This window comes from Lissotriton vulgaris, chromosome 5 (assembly GCF_964263255.1).
Source record: "Lissotriton vulgaris chromosome 5, aLisVul1.2, whole genome shotgun sequence".
Taxonomy (NCBI): Eukaryota; Metazoa; Chordata; class Amphibia; order Caudata; family Salamandridae; genus Lissotriton; species Lissotriton vulgaris.
In genome coordinates this window covers 207,099,482-207,119,311 of record NC_141693.1, presented here as the reverse complement: position 1 = coordinate 207,119,311, position 19,830 = coordinate 207,099,482, and the positions used below count along the sequence as shown (strand labels likewise).

The 19,830-nt window shown below is 41.4% G+C and overlaps 1 protein-coding gene across 1 annotated transcript; it reads right to left on the bottom strand.

Annotated features, from left to right (window-relative positions):
• Positions 1-1,353: 1,353 nt before the first annotated feature.
• On the bottom strand, positions 1,354-18,467 carry LOC147710499 (olfactory protein-like). Its single transcript, XM_086920013.1, has 7 exons — positions 18,328-18,467; positions 13,317-13,456; positions 12,586-12,653; positions 9,786-9,899; positions 6,302-6,412; positions 3,059-3,084; positions 1,354-1,523 (listed from the first exon to the last, which is right to left on the bottom strand). The coding sequence occupies exons 1-6, from the start codon at positions 18,424-18,426 to the stop codon at positions 3,059-3,061; spliced, it is 558 nt and encodes a 185-aa protein (XP_086776139.1). The 5' UTR covers positions 18,427-18,467; the 3' UTR covers positions 1,354-1,523.
• Positions 18,468-19,830: the final 1,363 nt, after the last annotated feature.

Below are 19,830 nucleotides of genomic sequence, written 5' to 3'. Positions count from 1 at the left end.
AACTGCATGGGAGATTGACATGTGGATGGCAGGTTGTTCAGTTATGCATCCTTCTACGATTGATGGGGCATCAATAGTAAACATTTTCTAATGTTTGCTGGGTTGACAGTGGCAATCCGGAAAGCCTGGCACGCAGGCCTGACACACATCTCCAAAATCAGACGCTACTTGACATGCATGGTGGCAGCAAACTAATCACACTACAATATGGGCTACTGATCCCAGGAACTGACAGAAGAATGCTTCTACTAAAATACCTATGGGAAAGAGATAACGGGGAGGATTAGGGGACCGAAAGAAGGGGAGGTATCCTCAGTAATTGCAGGAAAGTCACTTGCAATGCCAGATTGAAACATATCTGCACAATATGTTCATGTGGTGGGATGGCCAGGGGGTTCGGAACTTTGGGGGAGAGGTGATAACCGCACTGAGTGCTTTAACAATGGATCCCGCTGCAGCCAACTATACAGTTATGCTTGCTGGGCTGCATACTCTGCAGTAAACACACAAGAGTGATGAGTTAAGTAGTGGACTGAGATTAATAGATGCATGTGTTGCACTAAAGATGGATTATCAGCCATCTACTAACTAAAGGGTGGTGGACTAAGGAGTTTACCCGATGGGGCAGGCAGAATGTGGAGTGAGGCAGAAGTTAAGATACACCGGGAGCGGAGTGGGGAGCTATGGAATGGAATATGCTAGAAATGGAAATGCAACAAGAAGATGTAGATACAGCCCAAGAGGAAGCTCTGCAAAATGACACAGAGCTGAGCAGGTGGGAGATGCAGGGGAATATATGTGTGATGGTACTTGTGATACTGCAATGTTGTGCCACGTAAAACCAGTGATCCCATGTCATGTATGTGTCCAGTGATGAAAGTTGCTTCATGGGAAAAGAGAGGGTTGGCCATTAAGGAAATGTTGCTGTTATTGGAAATAAATAAAAAAAAATAAAGAATAAAAGAATTTGCTTTGACATAGCTGCCAAGTTTTCCATGATGAGCTTCTCTTGTTCAGGTTTTTTCTTTACATTGTGGAACTTGTACTCCTGTTTTGTAATGGAATAGATTACAAGTCCCACAATTCCAAAAAACCACCTGCACTAAAGCAGGTAGTCAAACATGGATCTGGGAAACCTAGCAGAGCTGAGTTCAGAGTGAAACTTAGGAAGAAAAATGGAACATTTCACATGTTCAGCAATGTTTCTCTCTGTCTGTCCACCAGTCAATACATTGTATCTATCTGAGATGTTTTGTTTGGTGCCTTAATTTATAGCCACAGCTTTGGAGCACCACTATTTTTTGTAATCATACACAGACAAGCAGATTTGATTTTAAAGCATTTAATGTGAATACAGAGCAGATTTATCACCTCAGGAAGTCAGAGATATACTAAAATAAAGCATGTATAGTGAAAGTTATCACAACAGGTAAAGCAAGCCAGGATGTTTTCGAAAGGGGCTTTTGTGGCCATCAGACCACTCTTTTCAGCTCTCAAAGGAGGTCTTGGCTCTTGTATATCCCCTGCAAGAGAAATGCATTGATGTTAGCAGGATCAGGAGTGCTGAGCATCTCTTCTCATTATATCCCCGTCACTCTGCTAGAGAAATTCCCGTAGACTGGTTTGAAATGGTTTCTAGTGAATCTAATTGCAGCATGCTGGTTGTTAGATGTCGCTTGACATCGCCGCTGTCTGCTGACCTATTGTTCCTAATTCTTTAACATAGACCCAGCGAAGGCTTAGACTGCCCCCAGAGGAGTATTTCTGTCTCATGTTCATACTAGTGGCTGCTTGGTGTATCATTGCACTTTTTTCCATTAAAAAAAACATACTGAATTGTCACACATTAAATTCATTTTCTAATGTATGAATTCTACATGGAAAGCAATATTTGTTTGTGTTGTTTTACACTGTAGAAGTGTATTTTAACCCCTTCGATGCGGATGACAAAGCCTGCTCGTCATGGGCATTACCTGCGCTGCGCGCATGACGAGCTGGCTTTGTCACGTTACGCGCGATTTTTAAATTTCAGCGCGCAGCGGGAACACCCGCTAGCGCGCATCCGGTTAATGATTCCATCTGCACTCAAAATGCAAGCCAGAACAATTGGCTTTACCAGTGCTTGTTTGGCATTATCTTACAAATGACAAAAGTCGAAAAGGGCCTTCTACTGTTTAAACAGACTAAAAGAGTCCACAGCCCCCAACATCCAGTTATGAGAAGAGAATTGAACTATTCTCCACAACATTCCATCAGGAGTCTACTCTAAAATCCAGTACACAGGCAAACGGACCCAGCTTGAAGCAGCCACAAGGTAGTCCCTCTTGGCTGTTGCATCCGGATCTCATAGTAGCAATGGAGGGGATGGGGGAGCGGCGGGCTAGGACTGAGGTGCATGAGAGGTGATGTGGGGCTGCAGATCTAAGCGTGCACTATTCAACCTACATGGATCCATTGCACTTCCCTTGTATTTCTGTTTTGCAGGGGGTCATGAATGCTTGTGCTCATGACTAGGTACAATCCATAACAGAAATGTCTGCATTTATTCAGAGGAAAAGCTGCATGGCCCAATGTTATGTTAGTACTGAGTCCTACAAATGGAAAGTCTTTCATTAATGCCACAGATGCGCGTGTCCTTCTTGCCAATTCTGCCTACCTGTGGGAATGCCCCTGCCAGCTCTTCCTACCCATGCCGGGCTTTTTACTGATTCCAGGTCTGCACATGGATGCCAGTTCTACCAGTGACAGTTCTGCCCACCTGTACGATTTCTACCTGATCATAGCAGCTGTGCCCACCCATGTTGGATCTGTGTATTCTTGCTTGTAGTTCATATCTATAAGTTTTCTTACCCAGCTGTTACTGGTAGACAGAGCGGGCATTGCTTGTGCCAGCTGCGTCTACCAGTGCCAGATATGCCTAATCCTGTCAGTTAGATGCATCACTCATGGTTTGTTAAGAAGCAGAGCATATGTATGAGCTTTTCATGCTGCTTCTCATCCACTTGTGCTTCATGGGGCAGTCGAGTCTAGTGCCATCTGCCATATGACATGAACTTACCTAAAACTCTCCAGGGACACAGTCCACTGAAAGAAAAAAGACAAGTAGTGTTAGTAGTGTTCTGTCTCGATCTCCATCGTCACAGTTCAAACAAACATTGAATACATTAGGGGCCTCATTTATGAGGCTGTGCGTCACTTTTACGCCGCTGGTACGTCACTTTTTGTGACGCGCCAGTGGCGTAAAAAATGCGCCTTGTTGCGCCATATTTACAAAGTGGCGCATCTAGGTAGATGTGTCACTTTGTAAATCCCTGCGCCACATTATACCTGCACCAGGTATAATGTATGCAAGGGGGGCGTATTGACGCAAGAAAGGGTCATGGAAGTGACGCAGTGAAATCTATGAGATTTCACTGCACCACTTCTAGGACTCAAATGCATCAAAATCTTACGCCTGCCTCACAGCAGCGTAAGACTGACGCAGGCCCTTTTACATGGGGCTTGCCCCATGTGAAAGGACACATTGCTGGAGTTGCGTCACTTTTGTGACACACTCCACCAATGTGTCCCTTTTGCGCCTACATATACGTCAGAAATACTGACGTATCTGTGACTCCCTGCGACATGATGCGTCATACTGTAAATATCCGCTCTGTCCGTCGGTACCCCGGACGTCCTTCTGGGCTGTCTGTGGGGAGAGCCCTGAAGGACGACCGGGGTACCGACGGACAGAGCGGTGCTCCTTTTTACCTGCACTGAAGCCAGGTGAGGTGGGGCTACATTCTCCTACCATATAGGAGAATTTCAGGTGAGATAAAAAAAAAATTCACTTGTTTCACAATAGTTTAGCAGTAGCACTCATGGTCCTGATGAAGCAGTAGGAGACCTGTGGGCCCCGGCTAACTGCAGAAACATGTCGACCTAACACCTATCTTAGTAGTTATTTGTTGATACTACTACTTGCACTGTTTTTAAAAATTTGGGAGTAAGGAGGTGCCTATTAAAAACATTTTTACCACCTCACTACCCAATTTTACTCATTTCACTTCAATAACTTATGATTTTCACTAGTTAGCACTGCTATTCAGTTACCACTTGATGCCCAGAAATATTATACTGACACTGGGACAGACTGGTGAGATTAGGGTAAGTCTGGCCAAATCTTCTGAGGGTACGACTATCTACCTTCATGGTGAACGTTTCCAGATGATGTAGGGCGGGACAGGTTGGTAATCTGATGGGAATTTTCTTCGCATAGAGATAGTACCCTAGGCTTGATTTCACTGTTCACTTAACAGTTGATGTCACGTATTGACAGTTACATACAATATAGTTCTCTTCTTGACCCATTGCTACACTGTTGTTGGTAGTTGTATATGTATAGGGGCAGTAGCAATGATTTGTCGATAAACATCCCCTAGGACCCCCCTCTTTTCTTGTAGTTATGTATTGATTTTTAACCACATTGAATAGTTGAGTTGTGTGTTTTATCTATGTGTTGTACTACTATGTTTTAGAGACCTATGGTCTAATTATTTTCTGAATATTAATCTGTAAAGCCTGATTGGTATCACAGAAGCCAACTTTGGCTATGTAAGTCCTTTTTTATTTCAGAGACTTTGAATGAGTAAACTCAGTATCTATCCTCTGCGGAAAACAACTCTGGGCTGTGGGTTTCTACCGTTCTCACACCAATTTATTACATGTATGTAACTATCGATTGGCCCAGTAAATGTAAGGAAATGGTCTGCAGAGTTATGTACATGAAATCAATTCCAAACTCTTGAGTCAAACTTTATTCATGGCTCTGTCCATGAGCACGGCACAAGTACCACTCAGCTCTGCCTGAAAGACAGGTACCTGTCCTTTATGGCTACCTGGAGAACGGGATCTATGCCTTAAGGTTGCCTGGCGGTCACCTAACTGTGGTTTAAGGAAGAATGGCAGTAAGCTGGCTGTACCTTGGGGCTGCATGGAGGACAGCTAGCTGTGCCATAAGGTAGCCTAGAGGTCAGCTTGCTGTGCCTTAGGGCTGAGGGTGCTTGGACGGCAGCTAGCTGCCCCTCAAGGCTGGTAGAACTGACGTTCTCTTTCATGTTCTATTCTTTCCATTGGCTGTTCCATTCTACTTATTGCCTGCAAAGGGCCATAACCCACCCTTTTTTCCATTGCAGAATCTGGGGACGATCTTTGATACAAAGTTCTTACTTTTTTATACTATGCACAGATAACACATGGGGTATAACTAATTTGTGGCGAATGGAAGCTTTCTAATTGTTTGCTGAGGATACTTTGTGATCTATGATCTCCCTCCACAGCAGAAATCTGCTCACCTGGCATCTATTGGTTTAAAATACATGTGTAAGATAACGTGCATTTGTGGTCACTTTAGCTACATTATCTCTATCATGGGTGATTTTGTTTTATTTAAAACTGCTGCCCGGTCTTCTTGCTATGTTCCCCTACCCCAAGATCGTTTTGTTGTGTAACACAGTAGTTTCAGTGCCTTAAACCTGTATTTTAATACAATGTTTTGTAGCGTTGCTATGTCTAAGCATATGAAATAGATGGGTGCTGCTGGCCCTCAAAGAGCCATCTTTCCTGATTGTACGGCATTTTGTTACCTAACTAGTAAATGTGGTTGCATCTGGATAGTGAGGCTGCCATTGGCTTCCTATGTATCATGCAATGACTGTATAAAACGAGTTGTTTTCAGTTGCGGGGTGGACACTGTGGAGTCATGGGTCGACACATTTCAGTTGACATCTATGATTTCAGCGCCGGGACACCTCCTTGCGAGGTAGCTGTTCGCGCTATACAAGCATCAGTATTATTATTATTATTATTTTGTCACTTATTTGTCAATGTCACGTTATTTTACTTCTGTTTACTTTAATGTATCGGTTAGCTAAGATGATTTTTCCATCTTGTTACAGAAACCCCTGATGAAGAGCCGGGAAGGCTCGAAATGCATTGGGTTTGTTTACTCCATTATTGATGCATCTGTAAGAGACGAATCGGTGTACAAAGCCTGATCAAGCATACATTCGGTGAAGAAAAGTTGAATAAAAAATACAGATGTAATTTTACTGTCTCCGGTGTGATGAATTAAGTCGAAAAAGGAAAAGTTAAAAATAATGAACAGAATTTAGGTTTCAATGGATTACTTAAGGAGTACTTAGATCAATTGGATACACTCAGGTGATGATTCCCATTTCTCACAGTGCATCAGCGAGGAGCGCGAGACACGTGCCCAGGCTTTGTTCTATGTATAGAAATGACCAGCATGCATTATGCTTACTGTCTCTTGGCAGGTGTATGACGTCATCCATTTTGAGCCCAACTACCGGTACCAGCATCTTGAAGTGTGCTATGGTTAAAGCAGGGATTTCATCGATTTCTGGATTTCTGCCTGCAAACAGAAATCAGGAAGACAAACAAAACAAACTTTTTAATGGGTTCAGTCACGATTTCTCATGTCACTTGTCATGTTAGTGTAACTTACCTGCACAAAGAAAGTCATAAAGTTTTAGATTTCACATTCTTATTACCAGTTAGAATTAGAATGTTTGTATCTAAAAGTGTAGAAAATGTGCAAATATTTAGGGTTTTTCTATACTCTTATATTTAGGGTTTTGGAGAGTAATGGGACAGCATTCTGGGGAGGAGAGTGAATAATGGATAAAACGAATTGTGGGTAGTTTCCCATGTTATTAAGCGCACAAAACTACTACTGTAAAATGCAGCACTAAGTGCATTTTCAGGTCGAGAGAAGATATTGTGAACCCTATTTTACATTTCGGATATGCATAGTCAAAGTGGATTCCTTCCAAATGGAAAATCCACTTGAAATTAACTAGGAGTGGAAGTTACAGGATTACGTTTCATTAGATTTCACGAATGCCTGATAATTCTGAAACTAGGAAAGAAGCAGCTGTGAGAAGACAATATGCAAGAGCCAAAAAAAGTAATTTGGTAAAATAAATAAGGCATGATAAACATGCCTGTCGAGTGCAGTTGACTTTTTTCAGATATTTGGAGAGCTTACACCTTTACAAGGAATTTAAATATGAAATCTAGAATTAATTTAGCTGGGCCTTAATATTGTTAAAGAGAGGACATTGTTTAAACCTATTCGGTAATAAGCGCTACTGTTAATCAAGGGCAATCATTCTCAGCTACTGACAAATATATTATCGCTCTCTCTCTTGCTCTGAGACTAACAGTGCCAGGGTCTGTTTGAGCAGGTGGTTTTACAGGAAGGCAAGTGGTTATATTGCAGGCTTCATGCTGTCAGTCTTACTGTGTGTTATTGGAAAGAGGGTTTTGCCATTGGTTGGGCTGCCACTCTCAAATCCCTTATTTAAAGCCTTGGGCAATAAAAAATATTCCTTTGTATGCTTTTAGAAGTCAAAAGACATCATTAGGATTTCCTCTTTCTTTAGATTGTTTCAAACGAAATTAAGAAATGCTGCGATTTTATATAAAGTATTTAGTTGAAATGTTTGTAATATTAGGGTGATGAATTATAGGGTGGTAGTAAATATGTGATCATAGCAGTGAAAGCATATGGGGTAAGATGAAAAGTAGTTCTGAGTAGGAGTGGTGTGTATTTTATGCCTGATGACAAAGGCTGAATTCTGGATCACTCCATAAAGAAGTAGGGATAGAACAGAATTAGCAATGTGATTGTGGAATATGGTGACAACCAGATTAGCGAGAGGTCCTTAAAAACATAGCGGTCAGAATAAAGAATCTGTATGAAGGAATGTGGAGAGAAAGCGCATTCCTAAAGTAAGGATTTAGGAATAGTCTAAAAGAACAGAAAAGGGTGAGGTCATGGAATGACTAAGCTGAGATATGAATCCTAGATGGTGTGCAAATTTGAACAAGATAGGAGAAGTACCAACGAGCAAGTTGCAAAGTATTTTTTTTGTGATCATCTCATATTAATCACAAAAACTGCAAAAATACTCAAAGGTCATGAAATTCAGCATGATTTAACTTATGCTTGAAAATGACTACTATCTTTATGATGCTGTTAAGATTCCCAGCATCACATTTTCCCCATTGTGTATGCAAATCTAATTTGACAGATCGGCCCCTGGTTAACTGTGAGGAGAATCTGTTGGTGCTCTTATTATACTGGAAAGTATCAGCACAAAGTTCTATGCTATGGGAGGTGAGTTAAGTCCTACATGCCGCCGTATGTAGTTCCACAGTAGCTACTGCTTCACCCGGAACGGTAGTAGTGGTCGCAGCTACCCATTGCCGGTAAGGTTCACTTCCGCGTTTGTTTGAGGAAATATGAGCAGAGCACAGTGGTGGTGGTAAACCACGTGTTGCCGACTTTAGCTCACTGCCGAACTATTTACAGGACAATATTAAACGGAATGGAGGTGGTGGTAACAACTACACGTTCCCGTTATATCCTTATTTGTTGTTATATCTATGCTTTGTGAAGAAGCCCATGTAAAAGGTTCATACCAGGGAAGCACTTTGAAGAAAGAGTGGATTCTCTATTTTTACTTTATTGTGAAGGAAATGGAAATACTCAGAACATAGCTTCAGCAGGCAGAAGGAGAAGGTTACTATTTCTTTTCTATGGTGTTCTAAAAATCAAAGACATTAGCATATATAGTATATGCAAGACATCAGTAACAAATGTTTTATTGTTGTGTTCGTTTCTAGAAACTTCTAGATAGGATACCAAGTGTAACATCCCATAGGACGTGCTGCAATATTCAGGTATTCAGGGTTTAGCGAGAATTCATGAGAGTAGTCATTTATGTTGCCCTGCTTATACATTGTGTTGTTTTTGTCATTTCAAGTCTTTTCTCCCTGCTTACCCTTTCCCTTACCTTTTTCCCTCGCCTGATAGTGCGAGCACCCTGTGTTACATATTCAGGGTGCTGGTAACGTCGGGAGGTGGACCCTTATCTCACCATCCGGATCCTGCGGAGCATGTTCTGACAGATGTATGCTGGACAGAAAACTGAGGGGCAGATTTACTGACACTTTACACCAAGTTCACTTAACAAATGTTACTCAAACTAATGCAAAGTGTTGTACTGGAATTTACTTTCCAATACAAATCCTGATTTGTGTTGGAAAGTATCCCTTAAGCAATGCAAAGCAGTTCTTTGTGCTACTTTGCATCAATGGGTAATTCTGTGGAAGGTATATTGGCTTGCCCATGCAACCCCCCATGGATTTTGACTTAAAGTCCTATCTACAAAACAGGACTTTGTGGCAAAAACGACTGCCTCTTGGAGGCAGGCGTATTATTAGAGAAAAATCAACTTTTCTCAATCGTTATCCAATTGTGCACCTGTGATGCACAGTAGAGCACAAATGCAAGATTTTAAAAGTATTCATCTATGACTAACTAAGCATGGTATTTATTACTGGAAGGAGATCAGTCTAGTACAAAATCTAGGCTTGACATCAGGCACACACCCTTGCACCATGGTGCATGGTTGTGTGCATTGGTACAAGGCAGCCAACAGTGTGCCACCACTAGGAGACTAGCCACAGGGTTGTCCTGATCTTTCCTTTTAATGCAACACAGTGCCACAATTTAGTAAATCTCCCCCTGAATTTCACAACAAACTGTAGGAAGGCAAAAGCATGTCCTGCACCAAGAACATGCCTGTACGGTGCATGGAGTTCGACATTTGTTTGAATATTATGGCTGGTCATCATCATGTGTGCATTTAGAGCTGTCTGATTGCTCTGTGAATGTTCAAGGATGCTCTCCTGAGATGTTTCAAATAGATACATACTTAACAGTTTCACCATCTTGCAGGCATCGCCGCTTTCTGAGACATTTTGGGTGTACTCCAGGATACTAAGTTCAGGGTCCCCATCGACAAATCGGATGTCACTGTTATCGAGAGCTGAAAAAAAACAACAGCAGCTGCTTACTCACACTGTAGGAAATGTGGAGGAAAGGGGTACATATTACATGAAATGTATTAAGCAAAATGTAAATGTGCTGTAAAAAACATGAAAATAGGTTAGCAAAAAAGAATCACTATATCGGAATTAGAATAGCTAATTTGCTAAACAAGCTCAAAACAGTGCCATTCGTCTTCCACTAAATAAAGATAATTAAGACACTTGACAGCGCATTTGAGTAGTCTAAAAATTATGTTCCTCATGGAAACCGCTGTGGTTTAACAATATCATTAAATAAGTCTTTACTCATAACTTATTTTACTGTTTTATTAATTTGCATATATCTTAATTAAGAAGTGGAAAATATATTACTATGGCACCAAAATAGGATCTTCCAATTTCTTATAATTGTATCAAAGTTTGTGTTGGAAGGACACTGCTAGGGTTTATTATGAAAACGTATTAGCTTTTTGGCTCTGACTAACAATGACTAAGCATGAACAAGGCAGTGCTGGCTGAATGCTTGGTTGGCAATTGCTTTTGATGTTGGCATGGAGTATGTTTAAATGTGGTAGTAATGGGCAGCAAAGTGTACATCAAACTTCATTTTTGAACTGTTCTTAGTGCAATCTCCAAATGTAATGGGAAGAACAATCTGAAAAACACATGTAAGATCAATTTATAAAATTGGAAGGCCAAACATTAAACCATGTGATTTTCACAATAAATTAGGTAGGATAATGTGCCTTGACTCATTAGTACTTGTATTTCACTTTTTAAGATGGAATCTGCAGCTTTTTCCACACCATAGTGCTTTTTGCTCACCGCATACACAGGCAAAGTTGCAGGGGTACTGGGGGAGGTGGGATGCACGGACCCCTAAATGATGTCCACAATAGAACTGTGGAAAGATAGTGGTATTGTTATTATCCACTTTATGAATCCAGCAGAACCTGTCATAGGTTTCTTCACTTTACTTCATGTTTCAGATCAGGGCTGACACAATGATTGAGTAGCTGAATGTGTCGGCTCCTCAATTAAGGCAGAGGAGCATCACCCATCTGCTAGCAGCGGAACAAACATGAAAAATAAAATGGTAATATAACAATTTTATTATAATTTTATTTCTTGTCCTTCCAGCAGAGTTCAGCCTATCGGGGGCAGTGATATTACTGGTGATGGACAGCAGCTGCAAGGAGCAGTGGTGGGCACTGCACGTGTCCATGCCGGTTTGGCTGACTGTCTTGCAACGTGTTGCACATCCAGGAGAGGAACAGGCACAGGGTCCATGTCATGAGGGAGTGCCAAGGAAGCCCTCTGCAACCAATCCAGGCACTTCTCTCATGCTGATTGATAGTATTGCCAGCATGAGAGCATTGTCTGGACTGGTTAGGGGAGCAGTGGACCAAAGCAGCTGGTAAGTAATCTTTTAATTCTGTTTGTTTTCATTAAATGTTTCTTTTGACTCACTGACAGGCACTGTGGGAAACTCGCAACCCCAGAACTCTCAATCGTGGCCCGTTATAAACACTGGTTGGAATGAACTAGGATTGGAAGGATTGGTGTTGAGCCCAAGAGTATTGAGGGTTTTTGGCAGTGCCTTCTACTAGGTCAAAATATTCTGCCTGTGCTGCTCCTCCACTTTAATTTGACAGCAGCTGGCTCTGGCATCTAAGGCTGTTTTACCTTCACCTGCTCTTTTCAGGGCTCTCCATGGTCATTGCTCAAGATATGTACCACATAAGCACCCAGCCTGCTTTTATGATATATGCTTGATGAAGCAGGCAAAGTTAGCTGCCACTAGATGACACTATTTCAGTGATATGCTACCAGTAAACCAGGGCCCTGAATGTTTATGACTCAGGCTGCACAAAAGCTTTTGACAAGCCTGTGTGAGGTTATGAGCAAAGGAACCACAGAAGCTGGGCATGTTGCTCAATCTCTAGTTTAAAATGCTTTAACGAAGGGCCTCAATTAGACCTCGGCGGGCAGGTTACCCAGTCACAACGGTGACGAATATCCCGTCTGCAAAAATATAAATCCCATTATATTTCCTAGGAGATTTATATTTCATCAGATGGGTTATCTGGCACAAAGAACCCTTCTGCGGAGATCTAAATCAGGCCCTTCACGCACTAGCTCACTCATGCAGGGAATAGGGAAGCACAGGATCCCACAGTTATGTTTGAGTTTCCCTTGATATTTGTCCTGTTGCTGTTTGACCTTCACATGATAACAGGTCATTCAGGTGGGTAGAAAAGTGTAACTGTATGGAGTAGGCCTGGGTGACATTTAAACTAGGCTGGCTTAATTTGCATAACATTTTGAATTTTGCCAAATGCTTTATGGGAATTTCGCAAAATTATGCCATTTCACAATTTCGCAAAACTGTGCTGCTACTTGTGGCACAATTATAGTGCAGGAACAACTCGAGCAACCACAATGTGAGTGGCTGTTGTTTGTTGCTGTTCTGTGTGATGCACTTTTTAGTCCAAAAGGGATCCTCATGTCAAAAATTCATGTGCATATGTATTTTTTGCTCAAATATAGTGCTAAATGATGGATTTACATTTTGCATATTTATGTGCAATTTTTCCAATTTTACCCCTCATTATGCAAAAGCAAATTACACGCATTTCTCACACCATTATTGTGGAATAGACACCCCCTATGGTTGATACTCACCACTTCGAGTGAATTGACCGTTTTTGACAAAATGGTATTCCATATCCATCTTCATGCATCCTGAAGGTCTGGAAAAGAACACAAATAAGCTTGCATATTATTTAGTATTCCATTGTGTTGTAGACAAAGAACAAATATGTACCTTATTATTTGTTTTAGCAGATAAGTGTTCACCAGCTCACTAGACTTAACAAATATGATACTGTAGCTACCAGTCAATGTTTTCAATAGTCATGGTGGAGATGCATCAACCTACCAATTAGGCCCAGTATTTATTCAGTCTTCCTGAAAGGTATTAGTGTACTCGTTAGGGGTGGCCAGAGATCGTGGAGTTGTACCACGTGGAATTTTGCAGAGTTACATTAAAACTCTGCGGAATTCTGCGGAGTTCTGCTCTGCCCCACCCAACCTCAGAATAAAGACTGGAGGCCATCCGTTGCCCCTCAAACATGAGCCAGCGGCCTGTCATGCCCTCATAGACCTCGGCGAGATACACGTGCCAGTACGATATTATCCTAGCCCACCCAAAAATGAGGCTGTGGAGGCTTGCCCCCCCCCCCCCAACACATCTCTGGTGAAAGTGCTAAAACATGAGCTTCAAAATCCAGCCCCTGCCCTCTTGGCTTGTTGTTGATGCTGCCACTGCTCACAACTCCTGCGAACCCACCACGAGTACATAGACGATGATCGGCCAGACTACACTACTGTTGAGTGCTTTGTCTAAGACTTACCCAGGGACGCCTGTGGCAGCATACAGGTCTCCGCCTTCAAGTGAGCTGAATTTGGTGATGGGCATCTTCATCCCTGACTTCATCTGAACAAATTCTGGACAGTCTGATGCCACTGCCACAGCATACCACAGTCCTAGAATCTGGAAGAGAAGGGACAATCAAAAGTCTCCAGAATGCAGACACGCTAGAGCTGGCAGATGAGAACCACCTCTACTGGTGGCCCTAGTACAGGAGAAAACTGCTTCTAGATCAGGATTCTAAAGTGGTATTACTCAAAACACTGGCCCAATAGTTTAGTACAAGAAGAACGTGCATTGTTTTCAGAGTTCCTGGAAATGCTACCCCATTGATGAGCATTGCTTTTCTAGAGTTTAATGTAGGTTTGTCAAGCAGTCATCAAGGGTGTTGAAAGTTAGACTTAACAATAACTACAGAGGGGCAATCGCTGCCACTGTTTTGTCTATATAAAGAGAGAGAAAGGGAGAGAAAGAGAGAGCAGCTGAGAAATAGAGAAAGGATACATATTGGGTAATTATTTAATATGGTCCAATATTCCCACTGTTAGGTTCTGGTGACATCATATGAGTTACTCTTACACTTTGGTTAACTTTAATACTTTTGACTATTCACTGAATCCGACTGTAAAGTTACTCAAATGTGTAAGAGTAAATAACATATGTAAATTACTCAAAAGTGTTAGTTACCTTTGTGACTAAACCCTGCAGTTCATGAATAGACCCCAGGCCCTTCAGTTTGGTGGAGACATGTACGTTACAATTTTGAAGTAAATATAGACTCAGATTGTGTGAATACCGAAAAATGTATTAAACCTACACAAATGTGTAAATTACTCAAAAGTGTAAGGAACCTTTTTTAATCTGGCCCTAGGTTTTCAACTAAAACTGATGAAAGTAATACTGGAAGAGATTGTGTCACATAAATTGCATTTTTGACATATTTTAAATAACTTTGTCACATAATATGAATATTCATGATGCACATCATACTAGCCATGACAATGATAACGCTCTGCAGAGTGGCTTGTGACTGGCATTATGATGATGAGATCCATTTTTCTCTGCGAATGGTAGCATTTGTCCCATATTTCATGGTTCTTTGTCAAATATGGTTGTTGATAATCCCACAGTATTTTGCGGAATAAAAACACTCAAACACGCAGAGCATAGTATAAATAGAGAATCAATGAATGTATTATTGTATCTTTTAACACATCTGAGTATGGGAAGGAGGAGAACTCATGAGAGGCAGCTTTGTACAAACCATGATTCCTGATCTTCCCTCAATAATGGCAATAAACAGCATGTTACGCTCTGTGCATTTGCATGTACAGTTTATTCCAAGCTATTTTTAATGTATATGCTTTCCCAACCAAAAATATTTATTAGTACTCCTAGGTGAAAGAGATATCCTGCTGCAGTAAATTGGGCATTTCAGCTATGCCACGGATCCATTGTTAATCCCCATTATCTTATTAAAGACTGTGCGGGGGCGGGGATTAATGGCCCAGTTGATTTTCTCTGCTGCATTGTATCCATGAGAGTCAGAAGAGTCTCTATTATTTCATTCGCCTTCTGCTTTGAGCACTTTGGGGCAGATTTACAAGCCCCTTGCGACACATTTACGCGGCTGTTGCATCACCTCTGTGACGCAGCAGCAGCATAAGCCATGCGCCGTGTTGTGCCGTATTTACAACGTGATGCATCTAGGGAGATGCGTCAAGTTGTAAAGCCCTTCCCCATATGAATCCTGCGTCAGGATTCATCTGGGCGTTCCGGCGCAGGGTGGGCGTTCCCTCGCAGGTACACCTCGTAAAAGTAACGCAGTGAAATCTACAAGATTTCACGGAGTCACTTTTACGGCCATGCTGCGTCAAAAGGCTGCGCCTGCTTGAAGCAGGCGTAAGGAGTGACACAGCATGTTAGGCATAGGGCAGCCACGAGCCTTGCTGGAGCTCCGCGTTTCCACCGGGGGATGCGACACGCATCTTGCCATCGTTGCGCCACGGCATGCCTCATTGTAAGTGCGGCGCATCAGTGGTGGTGCACGGGTGCTTTTGCGTATCGCAAGTGTTCTGGAGCATCCCAGCTGATTTGCAAAGATGCGCCAGACCTTGTAAATCTGCCCCTTTTTGTTTAGATGTCAAAACCTCTCTTATTCTTAGAAACTGAAAGTCGTTAGACAGTTGGGTGGAATATTCTTTTGATTTAGGGTGATTTTTATACTTCGAAACAAATCACCTGAGTGCTAGGAGTTCATATGATTCTGCATCCACATCGAGGATGATAACTGCCTAGCAGCTGGGGTTGCAGTGTAAGGAGCTCTCCTAGGCGGAGCCTTCACACAAATGCAGCAGTATAAACATCCTGTTTTGTTTTAAGAACTGTCTTTCGGTTTTTATTTTACCTTGCTGCCTTGGAGAAGTGAAATGAACTCTTCATTAGGCTCTGAACTGTCTTCTGTTTTGCTTTTTCTTTCATATGTTTTTCCAATTCTTATGTCATGACACTGATATCCACTTCAGATAGTTCTAGCAAGGTTTGTATTTCCTTGTCACTATATCATTTTTTTCTGAAGCAGTTAAATTGTCTGAATTCTGCCCTTGCCAGAGCTATTGGAGGATTAGTATGTGTATTTTTATTAATGCCTATTTTGCTTGGGATTAAGCACAGCAGGGTGGATCTCAAGTTATTTAAGCCTGATTTAGAGTTTGGTGGACAATATACTCTCTCATTAATGCAACAGAGTTCCATGCCCGCCAATCCTATGGTCCATCCGCCCTCATTTAGAGACAAGAGGACTAAAAACTTTCCGTCGACATAGTCGGTAATGGAAGTCAATTAGGGATCACCAAAGGTCACAGATGACACCCCTGGCTTGTCCCTTGGGACTCCTGGCATTGCCTTTGCGATCTCTGGCCTTAGAGGTGGCAAGAACAGTGCCTGGAACACAGGAGTGGCTTGGCCCAATAGATGTTGGTTGAGGCTCCAGTTTCCTGTGCCAATTCTTTTTTTTCACAAATAGTGAATAATTCCATTTACTATTTGTTTCATGAAAATGAAATTACAATTAACGGGTGTGAAGTCTTTTTGTTGTGTTCAAGGAGCAACCTGGCACAGAGGGACGGAAAAAAGTAAAGCCCCACCAATGCTGGGAGAAAATTTCCTAGTTGAGGCTTTTTTTTAATTTGTTTTTGTAAAACAAACTCCTGCTTTGGGAAATGAAAGACAGGAGGGTGAGGGGAATATTCTTTTTGTATTTTTCTGAAACAATCTCTTGCTTTGGAAGATTGGTTCTGACAATAAAATGTAAAAACCTTGTTGAATGACTGTCAAAACCACCGGCGGCCAACCACTATACTTTTTGGACATTGAAAGGCATCACCAGTGTCTTTCAGTAAACAAAAGTGACCAAAAGTGACCAATGGGCCAGCAGCAATCATCTCAAAATTTGGCATACTGTGTCCGTCAGGATGGGAAGGCAATATCCTTTGCCACCCGTTTAGAGGGTGTACCATCCGTCAAATTGTAAATCAGCCCTCCTGCCTTTTTTTCAACCTGCGGATTCAAAATGGGATATGTAGATCCAGGGTAAGCTTACCTGCCCTGTTGCCTTTCACCTCTGAAAGCTTCCCTGGATCATGTCAGATCTGAGGATTCTCTAGAGATCCTCGATTGATCCTCAAATCTTAAGAGGGTCCTTAAATCCACACAGGAATGCCTTGCTCTGATTCGAGAATCCATAGATCCCACAAGAAAATATATATTTTATTTTTATTTTAAACGCTTGGGTCGTTCCCTCTGGAATTAACACAAATCGGTTTGGTGGTCAAGGTGTGTTCACACTGCCCCCTTATGAGTCTTTCAAATGTCCAAGAGTCCTGTATTGGCTGCCACAATGCCTTCACGCCCAACCTGAGCCCCTCTCAAAAATCACTAACCAGATTTATACCAGATTTGTATCACAACAAAAGAGGCACTTCCTTAAGTACATTTCTAACTCCATGCAAAGATTTTCATCATTCCATTCAACTGCTTTTTTCTGTGTCAAAAAGCAAAACTTCCAATGGGAAATAAAATGGTGAATTACTGATTATCTTTGGGCCTAAATTGACGGATCTGCATTAAACATCCCAAGACATATTTTGTTTTTAAAGTTTCATGCAGATTTGTCTGACGGTGCCAACGTTACAAGGAAACCAAGAATGACTGACTCACCAAAACTACCCTGGTGCTATCACAATTAGCAGAATCTGAATCTCAGAAGTGGTGCAGGCAGAAGGCAAGTATTGCCAACTATTACTGCAACAAAATACAGTTTTTGAAACAGTGCATGTCTGGAATAGAGTTCTTGAGAAGTGTTGTGTCAGATCCCTTTGTGAAAATAACTGAAATGGTCAGGTGAATAATTATTCAATATAGGTCCATTGGGAGGAGTGTGTTACAATTCCACATCAGAATACCTGGGGTGATTAACAATTCAATTGAGTTGCATTGGATGGAATGTGTATGTGTATGTAATGCTGGGGAAACATTTGAGATGCATTAAAAGGAATGAGTATTTAATAACAGGCTATTTAGGATATAGCGTGATTGAGGATTGAAATTAGATGTATTTGGAAGGAGTGTATTATAATGCAATAGGGTAATATCTGAATTAATTCAGGACTGGATTGAGGTGCATTGTAAGAGGTGTGTTTCCTGTCATACTAGATTGTCTAGAACAACTGAAGAGTGGACTGACAACATTGGAAAATATGTGATAGGCCCCAAAGTAGAATATTAATGGTGACTGAAAGCAGGGTTGCAGTGCATGGCAAATAAAGATCTAATTTGCTGCCATGGAAGATCAAAGTTATTCAGTTTAAAATGAACATGCTTTGGAGATGATGCATTAAGTAGTGAGTCCTGTGCACCTCATTTATTCCTCACAGACCTGATCATTTTCCAAGTTTGAGATATGTGCAGCAGATTAACACAATTATGATAGTTACCTTCTCAGGGTCAAAGTTGCTCATGACTGGAATCTCCATAGCCTGCACATGAAGCAGGCCTGAGAAGAGCAGGCCAAGGCTTATCCACATCGCAGACATGATGGTCTTCAAGGTTTCAAGCTGTCTGTGACTCTGGGTCTCTTATGGCTAGTAGACTCTTCTCCGGAGGCTCAGAATGATGACTGCTGCAACCACACGCTGGACATTTATACATCTCACTACAGGAAGTAAAGCAGGAAGATTATTTGCTGCCAAGACTTTGTTATGCAACACATTGCACCACTGGAGATACAGGCGATATCCTGATAATCTAATGTCACTTTTATGCTGTCAAATTTCTTGATAAAACTGGCTTAGTTTCTGGTTGCATGCACTGATTAACAAATGATCTTAAATTACGGTTAAGGAATTTCCTATATTGGTTTCCCGACATAGCCATTCTAGCTTGCTTGCTCCAAATGTGAGAAGCATATAAAGTGCAAGCCAACTGCAGGTCATTAGGTGATCCCTAAATCTTAGTTGTAGGACATCCATGTGAAAAACCGAAACATAGGAGAGCAATGCGTGATGGTTTTCACATAATGAGATGTTGCATGAGTTTAAAGTGATCACCGGGCATGACAAGGCAATAGGGAAAATCATCATAATATTGAGGTGAAAAGTGAACTTTACTGAGTAGAAGGAAGCAACTGAAGAGTATGCAATTCATGTTATTGCTAAAACTCATGCGTATTCACATGGGATGAGATGAAATGCAGTCAAAATGATGTATTGCTCTCTAAATGGGCAAACTCAATCTAACAAAGATTCTGAAGACAGTTTCCTGATCCATAGTGGACAAAGCAAGTCATACTGTGTTTCCCCTTTGTCTTTAAATTGAACAGATGCAAGTTTTTATTCTTGTCTTCATCCCTTCTAATCCTCTGAACCGCAAGAAATTAGGGAATTTATTGGTAATGTTGCTGTCTGTTCCTTGTACTGCTTTAGTGTGTATTCCAGACCACTGCTACCCCCATCTTAAAAATAAGAGCCAAACCATTAAGATTAATTGCTACTTTGCCCGGAATGGCCATCACATGAATGCAAGCAAAGTATTCCACAATGTCCATAATATAATCTATTAACATGTTCCTCACATTCAATGCGTGGTTCAATTGTCTTTCTCCGTGTTTTAGATGTTCTTCTTCCACGGAGTGTCTTTAGGCGTAAATCCACCAGCAAGTCCAGAAGTGCCCAACCTCTATTATTGTGTCCTTTGTCATTTCTTAGAGTGGTGCGATACCAGAATATCGCTGTTAGATTATTCTTTAACAAAATAGTACTTATTGCAGTTCATAATGGAACATCTACACCCAGTGTGATGATTTGCTTGAAAATACTATTTAGAACACAATATATATGTACATATAAATTGCTGAAAAAACAAATGGTTAAACTGGCGTTATAGTTAGGTTTGGTAATAAGTTCTTAATTGGCATTAACAATAACCTTAGAAATTCACTG

What these genes read in the sequence shown, in the direction of transcription:
- LOC147710499 (XM_086920013.1), bottom strand. Translation starts at nt 18,426, where the DNA reads ATGTCTGCGATGTGGATAAGCCTTGGCCTGCTCTTCTCAGGCCTGCTT. An exon ending in CGGTCAATTCACTCGAAGTG is followed by an intron (nt 9,900 to 12,585) that starts GTGAGTATCAAC and finishes GTTTTTTTTCAG; the next exon opens with CTCTCGATAACAGTGACATC. An exon ending in CAAGATGGTGAAACTGTTAA is followed by an intron (nt 6,413 to 9,785) that starts GTATGTATCTAT and finishes TTCTGTTTGCAG; the next exon opens with GCAGAAATCCAGAAATCGAT.